General features: G+C 45.0%; 1 protein-coding gene across 3 annotated transcripts in view; it reads left to right on the top strand.

Moving 5' to 3' along the window:
* prss12 (serine protease 12) overlaps window positions 1-14,398 on the top strand; it is a 145,273-nt gene that overhangs the window by 88,981 nt on the left and 41,894 nt on the right. For all 3 annotated transcript variants that reach the window (XM_048544727.2, XM_048544635.2, XM_048544808.2), the window contains exons 6-8: window positions 604-745; window positions 4,525-4,727; window positions 4,979-5,120. In XM_048544727.2, the coding sequence (XP_048400684.1) occupies window positions 604-745; window positions 4,525-4,727; window positions 4,979-5,120 (487 nt within the window). The remainder of the gene's footprint in view (window positions 1-603; window positions 746-4,524; window positions 4,728-4,978; window positions 5,121-14,398) is intronic.

Genomic DNA, 14,398 nt, shown 5'->3' with positions numbered 1-14,398 from the left:
TTCAAACGGAGAAACTGAGAGTTCTGAGAGGAACAGTCCCTGAGCAGCTTTCAGAATGAGTTAATGTAGAGGCGCATTCTGATTCTCAGTACACAATGCCAGATTATTTATAGTGTTTCTCTTGTGTGTTTGCATTGGAAAGGTACAGTTGCTCTTATTTTTGTTCTTGTGCAGTCAGTGGAGACGGAATAGATGTGCTTGAGTTTTATTCATCAAAAACATGCACAGCATCAATTGTCCAAAAACTAAGTAATAAAAGTTCTCAAATGTAATAGATAGGCCTTATATGCTTGCAGCATCTGTTTCCAATGGTCATTTGGAGACCTCTCAGACTGAAGTAATGAAATGCATAAACTGCAACAATTCGTGTTTCATGGAGGAGAAAATTACAGTTTTATAGTTTGCAGCACTGCATGAGTTTGCTTGTAATATTTTAATATCAAGCATGTTGGACTACAGTTGTCTTAAACTAATAATTATTAGCATAAGTTTAAACAAATTTTATTTTTCTATTTAATTAAGTTACACTTAGAAACAACTGGATGCTTTGATCTTTCTTGTAGTGTATCAGATATCCTGACTACAGCCCTTTGTCTTGTTCAGATGGTGCCGTGCGCCTGGTTGGAGGAAAGGGTAGCCATGAAGGACGACTTGAGGTGTATTACGGTGGCCAGTGGGGAACTGTCTGTGATGATGGATGGACAGAGCAGAATGCTCAAGTTGTTTGTAGGCAACTGGGATTCAGGTACTGAAGAAGCTTTCTATCTTCAGCTTGTCCATCAAATCAAAGAAACCTGAGAGTGAGAAATCACAGATATAATTAAAGCCATGTTGAGGCTATGACATTTTTTTAAACTAATTCAGTGTGAAATCACCATATGTTTTCCTGCATGATGCATTGCAGAGGCCATCAGAGGGAGGATCTCTTCAAAGGAATGTTAGATTTGAAAGGACCATGATGATTAAAATAAGTTAACTGCAACAGCTAAGGTTACTGAATTAATTATAATTGATCCAGTTATTTTTATTGCAGGTTTGGGTCAAATATTGTGGGAAGTGCAGAGCAACAGTCACACGTTTTTGGGATTTTTAATGACTGGTGATGTGACTTATGTGGTGATCTGGGTGATCTTGTGTTTTGATGAGGGATGAGTGTGGCTATATATGTGACTAATGTGGGGCATCAGTATCATTTTAAGGTGCATAAAATGCAATTAAGAATTCCAAAAGTAAAGTAGCCAAACTGAAATTTTCAAAAGATATTTGGAAAGATGATGCACAGAAGATAATTGCACAAGATTAAGGCTCATGGGTTGAGGGTGATAAATTAGTCATGGGCTAATTTTTGGCTTCCAATTTCCACCCTGCCCTCACTTTCATCTGGTCCATCTCTGACTCCTCCCTTCCCTTCCTTGACATCTCTGTTTCCATTTCTAGGGATAGGTTGGCCATAAATGTCCATTATAAACTCACTGACTCCCACAGCTACCTGGACTATACATCTGAAATGCCTCTGAAATGTCCACCTTCTTCAACCGAGGATTCCCCAGCACTGTTGTCGACAGGGCCCTCAACCAAGTCCGACCCAGCTCCCTCACTTCCGCCCTCACCCCTTCTCTTCTCTCCTGCAACAGCAATAGTGTTCCCCTTGTCCTTACCTAACATCGCACAAGCATTCACATCCAGAACATCATCAGTCGTCATTTCCACCACCTCCAGTGAGATGCCACCACCAGACACATATTCCTCTCCCTGCCCTTTTCTGCCTTCTTCAGGGATCGTTCCCTCTAGGATATCCCGGTTCACTCTTCCTTCACTCCCAAAACTCCCTATAGCCGCATGACACAGTTCCCCTGCAACTGTTGAAGATGTAACACCTACCTATTTACCACCTCCCTCCCCAGAATCCAAGGCCCCAAATATACCTTCCAGGGGAAGCAGAACCTTACCTCCATTTCCCAGAACCTAATCTACTGCATTTGCTGCTCACAACTTGGTCTCCTCTACATTGGGGAAACAATGTGTAGACTGAGTGACTGCTTAGCAGAACCTCTACGTTCTGCTCGCAAAAAAGACCATGAACAACCTGTTGCCTACCACTTTAATGCACCACCCTATTCCCTGTTCAAAATGTTCCAGCAAAGCTCATCGCGAGCTGGAAAAACAACACCCCATTTTCCGCTTGGGGACCCTGCAGTCCTCTGGACTCAACCTCAAGTTCAATCGTTTTAGGGCTTGTGCTCTCCCATGTCTTAGCCCCTATCCCACAACCATGTGTTGTTATCACATAGCCTGCCTGTACTCACTACTTGTTGTTAGTCATTAATTGTCTCCATTAACAGCAATTCACCCTCCCAGCCTGATCGTTACCATCTCAATTGTCTGTCCAACTGTCCTTCTCTGTCTTTGGGCTCTATCCCCACCTATCGTTTATTCGTTACCCCCTCTCCCCACCCTATCTTCTGCATATAAACCAACATTTTCTTAGCTACCATCAGTTCTGAGGAATGAACACCGGACCTGAAACATTAACATTGACTCTGATTTCTCCTCACGGATGCTGCCAGACCTGCTGAGCTTTTTCTGCAATTTCTGTTTTTGTTATTAGTCATGGATGTAGAATTAGTTAACAGGCAGGAAACAGAAAGGAATGGGCCACTGCTAGGTTGGTGGGTTCTAAGTACCTGAACATTTGAAAGATCAATGTCTCTTAATTATTTCCAAACTATATTAACTGTATCAGATGAGGGCATGAAGAATAATGAATTCAAAATTGCCCGTGTCACAAAGCTTAGTGGAAAATTAAGCTGTGTGGTTATAAAGAGATCACAGTGTAATGTAAGTGGAGGCAGTGAGGGGAAAGAAGTGAAAGATGTTATTAAGCGTGGAAAAATGTGTGCGAGGTTAATCGAGCTGACCAAATATTGGCATCTGTGATACTGGTGATCACTGCAGGTGGCTGATATGAATCAACCACTTGGCACTTCTGGCGGACGATTGTTGCCCAGTATGTCGGACTCCCCTATCATTGAAGTTGGAGATACTTGTGGAGCCTCCTCCTATGAGTCATTTAATTGTCCACCAGTATTCACAACTGAATTGACTGGACTGCAGAGATTAGACCCGATCCTTTGGTTGTGAAATCCATTAGCCCTGTCTTGCATTGCAGCTAATGCTGTCTGGCATGGAAGTAGCCCTCTTTTGCAGCTTCAGCAGGCTGAAAACTCATTTTTAGGTATTCCTTGTTCCCTTTTACACTCATCATTGAACAAGGTTAACCCCCTGGCTTGATGGTTATGGTAAGAGTGGAGGATATGTTGGGCTATGAGTTTACAGATTGTATTGGAGCACAGTTTTGCTGCTGCTCATTGAAGCCCAATTTCATGTTGCTTGTTCTGTTCAAAATCTCTCCCTTTTAGCATGATGGTAGCTCCATAGAACACAATGGAGATTGTGAAGGCAGGGCTGTTTCTCCATGAAGATTGTGATAGTCACAGTCATAGATATCACTTTGGATAGATACAGCTGTGTCAGGCAGATTGGTGAGGATGAGATTGAATATTCAAGACTCTCTTTATAGGAATCAACCAGCTCCATTATTAGTGGTGCTGCCAAACCACAGTTGGTGATTGACATTGAAGTTCCCCCAACCATTGTACATTCCACAGTCTTGCGGTGCTCAGTGTTTCCTCCAAGTTCTCAACATGGAATAGTACTGGCATCAGCAGAGGAGAAGTGGGTGACAGTATGTGGTGATCAGCAGAATGCTTTCTTCCCCATGTTTGCCCTGATGCCATGAGACTTCATGGTGTCCAGAGTCAATGCCAAGAAATTTCAAACAGCTCTCTCCTGATTGTAAACCACTGTGATGCTACTGCATCAGGGATGTGTTGTCTGCTACATTGCAAATATACATTCCCATGAAAACTGGTTCCAGCCATACCAGCTGAGCAAGAAGCTTTAGCATGACTCTTTAATGAGGTTTGAGTATCTATGAAGTTTTTGCTGGGGAGAAGAACGGATAGAATATTTCTTCTTGATATTTTCATGAGATGATTCCAGTATTTCTTGCTTAGTGTACTATAGGGTATACTCTCCTTCAGTGTGATCTTCTCCTCTGTTTGTTTCTAAAATTACATTGCAGCCTCTTATGAATATTGTTAGTTACTGACCTCCACAGTAAGCAAACAGAAAAACTTCTTCTGGTTTATCAAGCCAAATTTCAGTCTGGAATCTGGCTTGTCAAGTATTGGCATCAGCTAGAATCATAGCAAATGACAAACTAGGACCAAGGGCTAAATGACTGATTCCTATAGAGTGCACTTGTTGACTTCAGGCTACTAGTGGAAAACGTCATTCATGTAAAACTTACAGGGAACTGCACTCTAGGAATTCCAATATTTGCAGCTAATTGATGAAGGTCCTGTCAGTCAGGGAGTTAGAAAATTTCTTCAAATATTTCTATTTCTGGATCTTTTAACAGGCATTCGTTCCTTTAACTGTCGCTTTTCTCCCGCCTCACAGATATGCACAGAATCCCCTGGAAGGACAGTTTGAAGGAGGCTCTGGGCCCATTTACTTGGATGATGTCCACTGTTCAGGTCAGGAATCGTCATTGTCTTTTTGCTCAAGAAGTGAATGGGGAAAGCATGATTGCAGCCACCATGAGGACGTGACTGTCATTTGTACACACGATGCTGTGAATGACATCCAGGGAATTCATTTTGGTAAGCTATGTTCAGGACTTGTAGGACTTGCTTTGTCTTTCAGATGACAACAGTTCCATTGAGGCCTGGCATTTGTACACGTAAGGAATTGCTCTCAGTCAAGCTGGGGCAAAACTGAAGTGAAACAGTGTTCCAACCTGTTCTGATACGCATTGACAAATTCCACTGAGCAAATGTCCTGGTTCAGTTGGAATTTTGGACCAATAGTGCTTTAAAAAAAAAGGTTACTTATTATTTTTCCATCCACCCAGGTCCCCCTATCAGATTGATGGATGGAGAAAATAAGAAAGAGGGACGTGTTGAAATTTTTATCAATGGCCAGTGGGGAACTATTTGTGATGATGGATGGACTGATGAGGATGCCACTGTTGTCTGCCGTCAGCTGGGATATGAGTAAGTGAACGCTAGATTAGGTGTAGGTGCGGTGTAGCCTTCTGAATCATTTAAAACATTTATTCCCCGTCTAGCTGTTTAAGTAATAATTTCAAGCACAATGTTCCATCATTTAGATTACTGACAGCCAGATTCTTTGTTTTAGACATTATATTTTCCCTCCTTGGAATTCCAGGTGGGATATTCTAAGCGTTATACCTATTGGAAAATAGACTAACAGTGAACAAAAATTAGTGCCTATATAGACGGTTCATGAATATTTAGTACAGTATTGGTAAATGCTGAAATAATGCAATAACATACCTTTAACTTTAAATGTTATAAAACATATGGAAGCAGAGATTAAAGATTATTCCACTTGGATTTTCCATTAGAGTTCTCCCAATTGATCACCGTTTCTTCAGTAGAAGGTCAACTGATATCCGAGATAAATTACCTTTATGGTCTAGCTATCTAGTCATCAAGAAAGTTCTCTGTAGTATCTCGCCCAGAGTATTTAGTATAACCTGTTTATATTGTTTTCTGTGGTATTACAATTTAGAGATGGAGATTGCATTGTATTTCAGTAAAATACTTTGCTCCTGTCAAGTGTAATATTAACTCAATTTTATCAATAATGTTTCAGTACTGCTGAAAAAAAAATACCTTTATGCAAAGTTTAAGCCTTACAGTGTTGCCTGTCATAATCTTGTGCTCATCAGGACATTTCACAAGAATACAAATTTAAGTGAAAACCAACACTTATACTGCATAAGGAGAGAGTGCTAATTGGGTGACAAGTAGGTTCTAACTGGTAGGGAGTTGTCATGAAGAGTGCGCCCATTAATGCTGGTCGAGAGTTAACAGCAAGGCCTTGTTTGCACTTTGACCCACAAAGGTTGACTCTGGCTGGTTATGGAAATGTCTTGAGAAACAATCCAGTGAATGAGTATCAGCTGTTTTGTCGAGTTGAAACAGGCACAGAGTATGTACAAGATAATAAAATGTGAGGCTGGATGAACACAGCAGGCCAAGCAGCATCTCAGGAGCACAAAAGCTGACGTTTCGGGCCTAGACCCTTCATCAGAGAGGGGGATGGGGTGAGGGTTCTAGAATAAATAGGGAGAGAGGGAGGCAGACCGAAGATGGAGAGAAATGAAGATAGGTGGAGAGAGTATAGGTGGGGAGGTAGGGAGGGGATAGGTCAGTCCAGGGAAGACGGACAGGTCAATGAGGTGGGATGAGGTTAGTAGGTAGATGGGGGTGCGGTTTGGGGTGGGAGGAAGGGATGGGTGAGAGGAAGAACAGGTTTGGGAGGCAGAGACAGGTTGGACTGGTTTTGGGATGCAGTGGGTGGAGGGGAAGAGCTGGGCTGGTTGTGTGGTGCAGTGGGGGGAGGGGACGAACTGGGCTGGTTTTGGGATGCGGTGGGGGAAGGGGAGATTTTGAAACTGGTGAAGTCCACATTGATACCATTGGGCTGCAGGGTTCCCAGGCGGAATATGAGTTGCTGTTCCTGCAACCTACGGGTGGCATCATTGTGGCACTGCAGGAGGCCCATGATGGACATGTCATCTAAAGAATGGGAGGGGGAGTGGAAATGGTTTGCGACTGGGAGGTGCAGTTGTTTATTGCGAACTGAGCGGAGGTGTTCTGCAAAGCAGTCCCCAAGCCTCCGCTTGGTTTCCCCAATGTAGAGGAAGCCACACCGGGTACAGTGGATGCAGTATACCACATTGGCAGATGTGCAGGTGAACCTCTGCTTAGTGTGGAATGTCATCTTGGGGCCTGGGATAGGGGTGAGGGAGGAGGTGTGGGGGCAAGTGTAGCATTTCCTGCGATTGCAGGGGAAGGTGCCGGGCGTGGTGTGGTTGGAGGGCAGTGTGGAGCGAACAAGGGAGTCATGGAGAGAGTGGTCTCTCCAGAAAGCAGACAGGGGTGGGGATGGAAAAATGTCTTGGGTGGTGGGGTCGGATTGTAGATGGCGGAAGTGTCGGAGGATGATGCGTTGTATCCAGAGGTTGGTGGGTTGGTGTGTGAGAACGAAGGGGATCCTCCTTGGGCGTTTGTGGCGGGGGCGGGATGTGAGGGATCTGTTGCGGGAAATGCGGGAGACGCGGTCAAGGGCGTTCTTGACCAATATGGGGGGAAAGTTGCAGTCCTTGAAGAACTTGGACATCTGGGATGTGCGGGAGTGGAATGTCTTATCGTGGGAGCAGATGCAGCGGAGGTGGAGGAATTGGGAATAGGTGTTGGAATTTTTGCAGGAGGGTGGGTGGGAGGAGGTGTATTCTAGGTAGCTGTGGGAGTCGGTGGGCTTGAAATGGACATCAGTTACAAGCTGGATGCCTGAGATGGAGACTGAGAGGTCCAGGAAGGTGAGGGATGTGCTGGAGATGGCCCAGGTGAACCGAAGGTTGGGGTGGAAGGTGTTGGTGAAGTGGATGAACTGTTCGAGCTCCTCTGGGGAGCAAGAGGTGGCGCCGATACAGTCATCAATGTAACGGAGGAAGAGTTAGGGTTTGGGGCCTGTGTAGGTGCGGAAGAGGGACTGTTCCACGTAACCTACAAAGAGGCAGGCATAGCTGGGGCCCATGCGGGTGCCTATGGCCACCCCCTTAGTCTCTAGGAAGTGGGAGGAGTCAAAAGAGAAGTTGTTGAGGGTGAGGACAAGTTCGGCTAGGCGGATGAGGGTGTCGGTGGAGGGGGACTGGTCGTGCCTGCGGGACAGGAAGAAGCGGAGGGCCTTGAGGCCATCTGCATGCGGAATGCAGGTGTGTAGGGACTGGACGTCCATGGTGAAGATGAGGCGTTGGGGGCCAGGAAATTGGAAGTCCTGGAGGAGGTGGAGGGCGTGGGTGGTGTCACGGACGTAGGTGGGGAGTTCCTGGACCAAAGGGGAGAAAATGGAGTCCAGATAGGTGGAGATGAGTTCGGTGGGGCAGGAGCAGGCTGAGACGATGGGTCGACCAGGGCAGGCAGGTTTGTGGATTTTGGGAAGGAGATAGAAACGGGCCGTGCGGGGTTGGGGAACAATGAGGTTGGAGGCTGTGGGTGGGAGGTCCCCTGAGGTGATGAGGTCATGAATGGTGGTGGAGATGATGGTTTGGTGCTCGGGTGTGGGGTCATGATCGAGGGGGCGGTAGGAGGTGGTGTCGGAGAGTTGGCGTCTGGCCTCGGTGATGTAGAGGTCAGTGCGCCATACTACCACTGCGCCACCCTTGTCTGCGGGTTTGATGGTGAGGTTGGGGTTGGAGCGGAGGGAGCGGAGGGCTGCCCGTTCTGTGGGGGAGAGGTTGGAGTGGGTGAGAGGGGTGGAGAGGTTGAGGCGGTTGATATCTCGACGGCAGTTGGAGATGAAGAGGTCGAGGGAGGGTAGGAGGCCTGGGGGTGGTGTCCAGGAGGAGGACTTGTGTTGGAAGCGGGTGAAGGGGTCAGTGGAAGGAGGGTTAGGTTCCCGGTTGAAGAAGTAGGCGTGGAGGCGAAGGCGGCGGAAAAACTGCTCTATGTCCAATCGTGACTGTTATTCGTTGATGTGTGGTTGTAGGGGGACAAAGGTGAGCCCCTTACTAAGGACTGACCGTTTGTCCTCAGTCAGTGGGAGGTCTGGGGGGATGGTGAGGATGCGGCAGGGCTCAGTGTGGCTGTCTTCTCTGGGGTTGCTGGCTGTGGAGGTTGTGGGCGGAGCGATGAGGTCGTCGGCTGTGGGCGGAGTTCCGTCGACGTCGGCCGTGGGCAGGGTTCCGTCGGCGTCGGCCGTGGGCGGGGCAGTTGGAGCATCGGGGTGGGTGGCAGCAGCTGTGGGGAGGGTGGTGTGTGAGGCGTTGTCACTGGAAGTGGAGGTGGTGACTGCAGCAGCGGTCCCGGAAGTGGTGTGGCCGGCGGAGGCGGATATGACGTCATCGGTTAAAATAATGGGGAGGAGTTTGCAAGGAAGCAACCTCTTCACCTCTGGCCACTTTGCCAGGAGGGGCACTCAGGCAGACGGTTCTGTCTCAGTTGCGCCTGATTCCCAGAACAGAACGGTGCAATTTTCTGCACAATGATCAGCATTGTTTATTCAGATTTAGAACAGCTGTATTTATGGATGTGAAGGTGCAGACTGCAGGGAGTTTTCATACCAATGCAGAACTTCCACACCGACAAATGAAACATCCATCAAATCAGGCCAAATTCTTAGGTTTGATACACATTATTTTTTGAAGGAGTGACAACTTCCTGTGAGGAAAAAGAAATTACAGTATTCAGCTTCCCCTCGATAGTAGGATTTGCGAAGCTCTATGTGGTATTCATTGTCATTGGAACCCCACCCCGCCCCACAGTGTCAACCCTACTTAAAGATTAAGGATGTAACATGAAGGATTACCACGTGCAATTATAGTTATAATCCACGAAGAAATCACGTGGGAGCAATTCACTATTATGTCAAGTGACAAATTTTACAGCACAAAAGGTAATTTACAAGTGCATTCAGGTAACTACAGAGCAAAAGTCTTTCATAGGTGGCTCTTGCAGCTCCATAAAACAGCTGTAAAACCTGGTATATGAATAAGGAATATCATACTCGTCCAATGCACCACTGCAGCAACTCAATAATGCTGACTCGAATAGATGTTACATCCATGGTGCTCAGGCTTTCAGACATTATGCCATTGCCTAGCCAACCAGCCAGCACCAAATATGTGTTCTTTCCGTCACCTTCTACTGTTAACACTTACCTCATTTTACCTTTCCATACCTTCAATTCACAGCGTTGCTGCCACCTAGGCAAAGAGACCAAATTGCCACTCGCCACACATATCCTTTTTGCAGAGGTGTACCAGATGCCCCCAATCATTACTTTGAGAACCACAGGCCAATTTCTGCTCAGGCCTCCTATGTTCAAGTTTGCATTGAAAATCTGCTGACTTTTACATGTATGAGTTACAATGAATGTTGTCTCCTATAATTCCTTCAATATGTGTCTGAAGTGTCACATTATCTAAAGACAAGCCAAATTGCAATTCATTTTTATCACTTGCTGCAGGTATGACATTATGGCATAGCTTTTGTCACACATTAGCGCATCATTCTACTCCCTTCTATCTCAATTTCACTCACCGTTAATAGTTTTTTACTTATTTCCAAAACCCATTCTACTCAATCCCTCAAGGCCCTGTTCACCTCTGAAGTCTTGATGAACAGTATGACTAAGATTGACCACCTCCTGCCTCCTGTACCACCAACACCAGTCTGCAAATTTCCAATCGTACTGCCCTCACTGTTCACCCAGATTGAAAAAGGAACCTCTTTTATCTCTCCTACAGATTCATTTTACTTCTCACTTCTTGGACACAAAAACATTGTCACTGCTCACTTAAACAATGTGCCCTGTTCCTATGATTACATTTCAAATGAATTCTTGCACGGTATTTATTGCAGTTAACAGCATTATCACCCATTGGATAGAGAGCCAGCAAGAGCTGTGGGGGGAGGCCTGTCACATTATTCACAATTAAGCACTTGACTGGACACGGATGGGCTTTTTGAGTTCAAGGACCCCAGGTGAGAGTTGTTGACTGGGAGGAGATGGCTTTTGCTAGTGTTACATCCACTGATAACCATGGACCTAGGCACATAGGTGAGTGATGGTGAGATGTTGGATGCTTTGGAAAGGGTTTTTTTTATGGGAAGCCATCATGACTTTGGTCATTTTCTGACATCAAATCCTGACTAGAAGTCTATCTTGCCCCAAACTGATTTAGGAAGTTTGGTACACTAGTTGCAAAACTGAAAGTGCAGCTAGCACCTAAATTCTTGATAAGTGCTCCAGGGACACATCTGTACTGGGAGTGTAAATATGAAACATTATTCACATAGCTGTTTGATAAGTTTAGGATCAGGATTCATCAGAACTTGATGAATAAATTAAATCGGCCGTCAGCATAATTCCTCACTCCTTTATGGTTGTCCAATTGCAAAATCACTTTGAATATAAGATACAAAGTTGTGATCTTTGCAAGTGTAGGCTTGTTAGCCGGACTAACAACATGATGCACTTGTATGTACTGGGAGCTATATATATCAATCCACAAGGCCCCGTTCTTTGCGGCAAGAAGAATATGTACATACTCTGTGATAATGGTCACAGGGAAGCTCCAAATGCACACTTTGTAAGGTGCATGTCAAGTCCACCAGGAAAGTTAGCGTTGTCTGAGCAACAACAACAGAAATTGCTGGAGGAACGTGGCAGGTCTGACACTCAGTGGAGGGAAAGCAGAGTCAAAGTTTGGGCCCAGTGACCCTTCTTCAGTTCAGTCCCTGGACCTGAAATGTTGGCTCAGCTTTCAGGTGCTGCCAGAGCCGTTGAGTTTTTCCATAAATTTCTGTTTTCCTTTAAGATTTCCAGGATCTGTTTTTTTTGGTTATATGAGAGCATTCCTCACCATTGACCACCAAGTTGTAGGAATCTATCAGCACTACGCTTCATACACCATGGGAGTGATATGCTGCCACTGTCTTCTTTCAGGGTAAGAATCTACAGGATCCACTTGATATTGTGTGGTGAATGAAAGCTACTTGCTAGTTGAATGAGAAGAGGTTCTTGTCTTATATAATATGTAGTTTGTTGCATTCAGTCCAAAAAGTAAATACTTCACTGATATGATAGACTATGTTTCAGAGATTATAAGGAGGGATTGGATGGTATGATTTATCCCTTTGAGATCCTAAGCCATTCTCTCAACTAATCTGTAGAAGGCACTCCTCAGTATGAGCCCTTACACTGTTATGCAACATGAATGATGAAAAACAAACGGCAGATGGAGGCCAGCACAATAGTGGAATAGTGAAAGCTCAGCAAATGGAAGAAGAGCTTGAGGAGAAAGAAATGCAAGAGACAAATGAAAATTCAGTTACAGCCACAACTCAGCTTGAAATCCAGCTGGCAGAAGTGCTCGGAGTACAGTCAGAGAGTGAGGAGCTCAAGTCAAAGCTTAAACATGCTTAAGAAAGAGGAAAATTACATGCAGTAATCTAAATCTTACAGTATGTTCCAAGAAGGAATACAGAACCTTGGTTCAAAATCTAAAAGAACAGATATAATCAATTAATAGATCAGAGTAAAAAGATTGAAAATAGTCCTGTGCACTCAAATTTATGGGTTGCATTCAAGTTGTCAATAGTACCTTGCCCAAAGTCATCAAACCTGACTGGGGTTCCTCAGAGCCTCATCACCAAATGTTTTGGAAGTCTGCAAATGCCAGCCAGTTTATAGTCACTCACAAAGGGTGGATCTTCACAGTTTGTTTCATCGATTACTTTTTCACACAACAGAATATAAATTAGGGATTATGGTTGGCACGGGCTGGTTGAACCAAATGGTCTGCCTCTGTGCTCCGTGGCTCTATGACTTTAAAAGTCCAGGTTTAACACTCACAACATTGGAGAGAAGTGTTTTCCTGCCCAGGGATTTCCCTTTTTCTGAACAATATCAGCTAAAATATTTTAAATCCGCGCACAGCAGGAAATTCCACCAGCTTTCTGCAGAATTAAGTTAATATTGGGCAATCACAGCTTCTCCAGAAGTGAGCTGAAAGATGCTGTAATTATTTCAACATTTCCTAAATGCCATTTAGCATAACTCTGGGTGGCCTCTTCACAAAAACCCCAGTGTACTATCTGGCAAATATACTCTGATCCGGGTGGCCACTGCTGTTGTGAATCTCATAGGTTCTTTTATAAATATAGTCCATAGTGATATTTTTCCACATGAAGGTTAAAGATGTCAGTACTTGAAAGATGAATATCCAAAGTCAGCAAGAAACACTGCCAACCCTGACAGAACAATGCCAGAAGAAAAGTAATGTTTGTTCAAATCTACACTGATTTAAAATGTGTCTTAATTTTTCTCCCCTGTTCAGATCTGCCACAGCGAAAGAGATATTTAAACTTCACACGACCAGCCAGTGTGTGTGTGAATATCAGTAAAATTCCAGTTAGAAGCCCAATCAGTGGATATGTTCCAACTAGTGACTAAGACAAGATTGTACAAATTAATTTAAACTAGGAAACTTGCAAACACACTTCCTACTGCTTCATTTTGCACTTGGTCCAACTGCTGACTGTGGTGTCATGGATTGCCGCAAAATAAAGGCACCAGTGAGTTTACTTATAATTCATTGTGCTTAGCATAATCTGCATATGAATGGAATACAAATCGTTCCTGTGCATATACACCATGGAATTATTGTGAGGTTGATGGAGTTATTGTGGTTTCCTGATACAATGAATGCCTCTAAATATTTGAAGGATGGGGATGTGTGAATATTGGATGATGTTATAACTACTGCCTTGAGTTGTGCAATGCCGGAGTTTGAAGTGAAGGTCGGGCACAAAAGAGATTGTGATTGTCTTTCTCCAGAAATGTAGACATCAAAGGGAATCCTTTGGGTTTCATTGTGTTCCGTTTATAATATACTGTGTTTTGTAGAAATTCCATTGAACAGTATTGAGAAATTGTACAATACAGAAAGCAAATTATTTGAATTTCTGAGCTGGATGATCACTGCAGGCCAAACAGCATCAAAGGAGCAGGAACGCTAATGATTCGGGCCTAGACCCTTCCTCAGAACATCAGCAACTCCAGCATCTGCAGTTCCGGCTTTACTTGAATTTCTGTTCAGTTTATGGAACCTCCCAGCCACAGCCTCCAACCTCATCGTTTCCCCAACCCAGCACCGCCCATTTCTATCTCCTTCCCAAAATCCACAAACCCAGCTGTCCCAGCCGACCCATTGTCTCTGCCTGCTCCTGTCCCATTGAACTCTATCTCCACTTACCATGACTCTGTATTGTCCCCCTGGTCCAGGAACCCCCTAGCTATGTCTGGGACACCACCCACTCATTCTTCCTCATCCAAGGCTTCCAATTCCCTGGCTCCCAACACCTCAACTTCACTATGGACATCCAATCCCTGCACGCCTGCATCCCGTGCCCAGGTGGCCTAAAAGCCTTCCACTTCTTCCTCTCCCGCAGCCCCAACCAGTCTCTGTCCACCGACACCCTCATCCGCTTAACAAACTCATCCTCACCTTTAACAACTTCTCCTTTAACTCCTCCCACTTCCTACAGACTAAGGGAGTGGCCATGGGTACCTGCATGGGCTGGAGCTACGCCTGCCTTTTGTAGGTTATGTGGAACTGTCCCCCTTCCACTGTTACACTGGCACTATGCCCTACCTCTTCCTCCGCTACATCAATGAATGTAACAGCGCTGTTCGTGCTCCCAGTTCATCAACTTTATTAACACCTTTAACCCCA

The sequence above is a fragment of the Stegostoma tigrinum genome, chromosome 1 (genome assembly GCF_030684315.1).
Source record: "Stegostoma tigrinum isolate sSteTig4 chromosome 1, sSteTig4.hap1, whole genome shotgun sequence".
Classification (NCBI taxonomy): domain Eukaryota; kingdom Metazoa; phylum Chordata; class Chondrichthyes; order Orectolobiformes; family Stegostomatidae; genus Stegostoma; species Stegostoma tigrinum.
Note: the sequence above shows the minus strand (reverse complement) of the source record. Positions and strands in the feature narration are given on the sequence as shown.